This window comes from Leptonychotes weddellii, chromosome 15 (assembly GCF_054177405.1).
Source record: "Leptonychotes weddellii isolate Sample4059 chromosome 15, ASM5417740v2, whole genome shotgun sequence".
NCBI classification, from domain to species: Eukaryota; Metazoa; Chordata; class Mammalia; order Carnivora; family Phocidae; genus Leptonychotes; species Leptonychotes weddellii.
In genome coordinates this window covers 5,769,176-5,775,173 of record NC_138383.1, presented here as the reverse complement: position 1 = coordinate 5,775,173, position 5,998 = coordinate 5,769,176, and the positions used below count along the sequence as shown (strand labels likewise).

Genomic DNA, 5,998 nt, shown 5'->3' with positions numbered 1-5,998 from the left:
AAAAAAAAAAAAAAAGATTTTTATTTATTTATCTGACAGAGAGAGACAGCAAGAGAGGGAACACAAGCAGGGGGAGTGGGAGAGGGAGAAGCAGGCTTCCCGCGGAGCGAGGAGCCCGATGCGGGACTCGATCCCAGGACCCTGGGATCATGACCTGAGCCAAAGGCAGACGCTTAATGACTGAGCCACCCAGGCGCCCCTATCATTTTTTTTTTTAACTTTAAGTAGGTTCCATGCCCAACGTGGAGCTCAAACTCATGACCTCGAAATCAGGAGTCGCATGCTCTACTGACTGAGCCAGCCAGGCGCCCCTCCATAAAATGATTTTTAGATAAATCAAGCTCACACCCGCCAATCTTATATTTGCCTTTCATTATTAAGGGAACAGTTTTGGGGGCACCTGGATGGCTCAGTTGGTTGAGCGGCTGCCTTCGGCTTGGGTCATAATCCCAGGGTCCTGGGATAGAGCCCCGTCTGGCTCCCTGCTCGGCAGAGAGCCTGCTTCTCCCTCTCCCTCTGCCCCTGCTGTTCTGCCTACTTGTGTTCTCCATCTCTCTGTCAAATAAATAAAATCTTAAAAAAAAAAAAGGGAACAGTTTTGTCTTTCACGACTAGATAACATGCCAAAAAAGAAAAAAAAAAAAGGCACATATGGAGAATAAACAAGAGCAGGCCTTAATTTAAATGCTCCTTTGTCTAGTCAGAAATACTCCAGCCAGAAAGAATGGAAGCTAGTCTGTTACTCCATCCCTTTAGTCTATAATGAGGCAAGTACAGGAACTGAGAGTAAGGCTTTAGAAACTTACACAGGACCTGACAGAGAAAGCTTTTGTCTGTTGAATCTAATAACTGAAAAATGGGACTTTAAACACAAACACTGGGGCGCCTGGGTGGCTCTGTCGGTTAAGCGTCTGCCTTTGGCTCAGGTCATGATCCCAGGGTTCTGGGATCGAGCCCCACATCGTGCTCCCTGCTGAGCAGGGAGTCTGCTTCTCCTTCTGGCTCTCCTTCCCATGCTCTCTCTCTCTCAAATAAATAAATAAAATCTTTTAAAAAAATAGTAATAATAGGGCGCCTGTGTGGCTCAGTCGGTTAAGCGACTGCCTTCAGCTCAGGTCATGATCCCAGGGTCCTGGGATCGAGTCCCACATCAGGCTCCCTGCTCAGCAGGGAGTCTGCTTCTCCCTCTGCCCCTCACACTGTTCTCATGCTCTCTCTCTCAAAAAAATAAAATCTTTAAAAAAAAATTAAAAAAATAAAAAATAGGGGGCGCCTGGGTGGCTCAGTCGTTGAGCGTCTGCCTTCGGCTCGGGTCATGATCTCAGGGTCCTGGGATCGAGCCCCGCGTCGGGCTCCCTGCTCTGCGGGGGGCCTGCTTCTCCCTCTCCCACTCCCCCTGCTTGTGTTCCCTCTCTCGCTGTGTCTCTCTCTGTCAAATAAATAAATAAATAAAATCTTTAAAAAAAATAAAAATAAATAATAATAATAAATAAACACTTCTACTATAATACCTGTCTTACATACTCCTGACTTGTCTTTCTTCCTCGGCACATCAGTGAGATCACTGAACAGACACTTACATCAGAACAAATGATATAGTGGTTTATTTTAAGGATGAAAGAATTAGAACATCAAGAAGTGCAGCAGACTGTCCAACTTGCCTGAAGGCAGGAAAGACTTCGACCTAAATCCCGTGGACCTTCTCCCTCCGCTACAGATTTCCCACGTGCTCCCTTTAGCCATTCCTATATTTCATTCCCCAAGAGAGGAAGGCAATTTTCCTTATATCCAAACAAAATCTGTCTTACTTAAACTGAGTAGAAAGAAGAAAAATAAAAAATAAACTGAGTAGCTTGACTTCGAAGTAAACTTGGCAACAGGACTGGGGTTGACCTCTAGGCCACAGATAGATCTTGAATTCTTATGCCCCTTCTCACTTCATGACAAATGAACTAGAAGTAAAGGTTTGTCATACTATTCAACCCAGGGTGCTGTTCACCTGAAGAATTTGTAACAAACTGAACTGGGGGAGAATTATTAGCAGGAATAATGACACATTTTTTCCTAGCTTCATCAGGGGCTCTCACATATTTCTCCAGGCTCCCCAGACTTCTAACTATATCCACTGTCCCAAAGTAGTGACTAAGGATTAGCTGATTCTTGCTAAAAGTAAGGTCTGATGTGGAAGTATTTCAGAATATGAAAAGCCCCAAAGATTTCTTTACCTCCAGAAGAGTCTTTGCAAATGGAACACACTGGACACGAACAATAACGAATTCATCTTCAGTCCAGTGAGACAGTGACTTAGGCACCGAGGAGGAACCCAGGTAATGCTCACAAAGGTTCAGGAGATTCTCCTCCCACCATGCCCATCAAGAAACACTGTCTGAGGGGCGCCTGGGTGGCTCAGTCGGTGAAGCCTCTTCCTTCGGCTCAGGTCATGATCTCAGGGTCCTGGGATGGAGCCCCGGGTCAGGCTCCCTGCTCGGCAGGGTGTCTGCTTCTCCCTCTCCCTCTGCCCCTCCTCCTGCTCGTGCTCTCTTGCTCACTCTCTCTCAAAAAAAAATCTTTAAAAAAGAAAACAAGGGGGCGCCTGGGTGGCTCAGTTGGTTGAGCGACTGCCTTCGGCTCAGGTCATGATCCTGGAGTCCCGGGATCGAGTCCCACATCGGGCTCCCTGCTCGGCAGGGGGTCTGCTTCTCCCTCTGACCCGCTTCCCTCTCGTGCTCTCTGTCTCTCATTCTCTCTCTCAAATAAATAAATAGAGAATCTTTTAAAAATAAATAAATAAATAAATAAGAAAACAAACACCGTCTGAGAGGGCAGAAGAGGAATCTGGTTCTTTTATTTCACAGGACGACTGCCTCACAAAATGTAATAGTAGCAAGAGGCCCTGAGGAAGCAGCCTCTTCCTTCTGAACCAGACGGCATTCCGACAGCTGCATTTCACCGAGTCAACTTTCACCTGATTCCTACTGCCTGACATGCACAAGCCTTTCATTACATGCAGAAGTAATTCTCTGGCACTTGTTAAGGAAGTTCCAATAAATACTTCAAAGATTGAATATCATTAAATAAATGATTATAGCTCATTTCCATATCTAATTGGCAACATGGATGCTGAGAATTTACATCTGCCCCCTAAATCATCATCTACAAGATCACAGAGGTACCGACCGATGTCTTGCTGAATAAGCACCTCAGCATAAAATCAAACAAACTTGGTAAATTAAATGCTGTGGGCCAAGCTTGAAATGCCAGCAACTTATTACTAAAAAGCTCTCATTAAGAATAACAGACACCAGCCTGACTACTGTACACATATTTGTGAAAGACTCTCCGTTTTTCCTTTCTGGTGCATTTCTGACGTTGCTCTCACTGTGGCAGATACAAATGTGGCCATGTAAAAAAAAAAAAACAAATGTGGCCATGTTTGCTAACTTCCCAGTTTCATTTTTCTTTCCTCCCAACTCAGTGTGTGCCGGAACTTGGGGCAAAGCCAGGTTTCACTCCCCTTTTTCCCCAAGACATGATTTCAATAAAAATTCCAATCTATGCTAAAACCATTTACAGAACCAGAAATCTGGGCTTCAGAAGGACTCACCATGAATGTCGCCTTCTCCCTAGAAAAGAAAAGAAATTTAAAATTTACTTCAGTTTTTATTTTTCTTTTTTTAAAGTTAATTTTTTTTTTAGTAATCTCTACACCCAACATGGGGCTCAAACTCACAACCCTGAGATCAAGAGTCACATGCTCCTCAGACTGAGCCAGCCAGGTGCCCCTCAAAACTTACGCCAGATTTTAATTTTATAACAAACAAATAAAGCAGTCACAGTTCTGACGGGCTACTATCTATTTGAAACCAAATGTGAAATTTCATTTTGATGCAGTCAAGTCCAGGGTCAGGACGCAATGCAATTACATTACGACCTTTACTTACTTTGGGACAAGGCTGAACAAAAATGCTGCAGGACAAGTTGCCCCAGTGCCAGCAATATCCAACACACCAAAAAAACTTGAACATTTCCGCCAGTGGCCTAATTCAATGAGCATTTCAGAGGATCTTTTATCAGAATGGGAAACTGGTAAATTTATCCTTCCATTCTCCCTCTCCTTATCCAGTTGCTGAAGGGCCTCTATAAATTCCAAAGCCCCACACAGGTCTCTCCACATTTGCACGGCTGATGCCTCTGTGTGCTCTGAGGTCCCTGCTCAGAGGCTTCTAGACACATCCCTGGGGGCATTGGGACCATGCTCCTCTGCAGACACCTGAGGGTAACGCCTAGGCTGCAGTCTCCTGGAGTTTGGCTCAAAACAACTGGGCAATGTTTGCCAACAATGAAAACAGTCTGAACTCACAAATGCTACTACATATGAGTTACACAGGAAATAAGTGTGATCCAGAAGTTCCCAAAATCAACAGTGAAGGAGAGAGACTAATCCTACTGGTAGAAGAGACATCTGAACAAACCTAGATATGTCACCTCACTTTTCTGACTTTATTCTTTATTGATCTTCCATTCCCAATATGGCCTCAGTCCCTTTCCTAATTATCTCTATGTAAGACTCCAGTGGTGGAACTGAAGCTCTTCATACAATAGGAGAGAAGTGAATTTCTAAACTGTATTAACCTCAAAGCCCTTTTTCCCCCCATGTTGTCACACTGACCTTCAGATCTAAGAAGTCTCCAGCATTTGCTTCAGAAGAGTTCCTTCTCTGGGGTCCAGATGACTCAGAATCCTCTCTGCCACCACTAGACTTGGCACCTGAATTAAAACATACTTTCGTGAGGAACATGACAGAAAGAACTAAAGCAAAAACACTTCTTTCGTGAGTGATGTTCATGTTAGTCTCATATTACAAAATGAGCAAACAGGGTTAGGAGGGTTAACTGAGAGCTTAAAAATTCTACCAAATAACCCAATTTGACCTCAGTCCTTATTCTGACCCCTCAAGACTCAGGAGTTCCCACTTCTTGGTCCCAGTCTTTCCTCCACTGACAAGCTTTAACTGTTGTTGATCTCATTAAGGTTGAGCTGGATTTTGCTCATCACACAAAACCAACTTTAGTTATTCATGCTGGGTCTGGACCTTTTACCAGTGATCACAGATATAAGCAGTACCTGCCGACTTGGCCCATGAAGGAGGATTTTCCTCAGGTGTCCCAAAGATGCTAGATGCCATTTTGTTCCTCCTCACAGGCTGTTCTGCTGGTTCATCAAAGCCTAATGAAAAATTGGATCCACCGCCTGGAGGCCGCAAAACCCTTGGCATAATGGCAAAACATCCATTTCAGATCATACCAAAACATTTCTAGGCATAAATGTTTTCAAATAACTTTCATTTCATTTCCCTCACCCATTCATTCCTCCTACCCCACCCCCCACAAGTGAGAGCTGCTAATGGGAAAAAGGAATTGATTCACCGTGGTATAAATTCAGCACTGGATCACACCAGTCAGAATGGCTAGTAGCAGAGAGACAAGAAACAAGTGTTGACAAGGATGTGGAGAAAGGAACCCTTGTACATTGTTGGTGGGAATGTAAATTGGTGCAGCCACTGTGGAAAACGGTATGGAGGGTCCTGAAAAAATTAATAATAGAAATATCATATGACCCAGTAATTCCACTCTGGACATCTACCCGAAGAAAACAAAAACACTAATTTGGAAAGATATATGCACCCCTAAGTTTACTGCAGCATTATTTACAACAGGCAAGATATGGAAGCAGCCCAAGTGTCCACTGATAAAGGAACAGATAAAGAAGATGTGGTGTATAGATACAATGGGATATTACTCAGCCATAAACAAGAATGAAACCTTGCCATTTGAGACAACATGGATTAGAGAGTATGAAGCCAAATGAAATAAGTCAGAAACAAATACTACATGATTTCACTTCTACATGGAACCCAAAAAACAAACCAAATGAACAAACAAAAAACCCAGAAATAGACTCACAAACACAGAGAACAAACTGGTGGTGGCCGGGGGGG

General features: G+C 43.7%; 1 protein-coding gene and 1 long non-coding RNA gene across 2 annotated transcripts in view; one reads left to right on the top strand and one right to left on the bottom strand.

The window, feature by feature from the left end:
* JPT1 (Jupiter microtubule associated homolog 1) overlaps window positions 1–5,998 on the bottom strand; it is a 19,147-nt gene that overhangs the window by 5,416 nt on the left and 7,733 nt on the right. Inside the window, exons 2-4 of the mRNA XM_081804536.1 lie at window positions 5,125–5,267; window positions 4,670–4,767; window positions 3,605–3,623 (exon numbers count right to left, since the gene is read on the bottom strand). Coding sequence (XP_081660662.1) covers window positions 3,605–3,623; window positions 4,670–4,767; window positions 5,125–5,267 — 260 coding nt within the window. The remainder of the gene's footprint in view (window positions 1–3,604; window positions 3,624–4,669; window positions 4,768–5,124; window positions 5,268–5,998) is intronic.
* Window positions 1–5,998, top strand: part of LOC102731316 (uncharacterized) — a 19,932-nt gene that overhangs the window by 7,517 nt on the left and 6,417 nt on the right. The gene's annotated exons all lie outside the window — the stretch shown is intronic.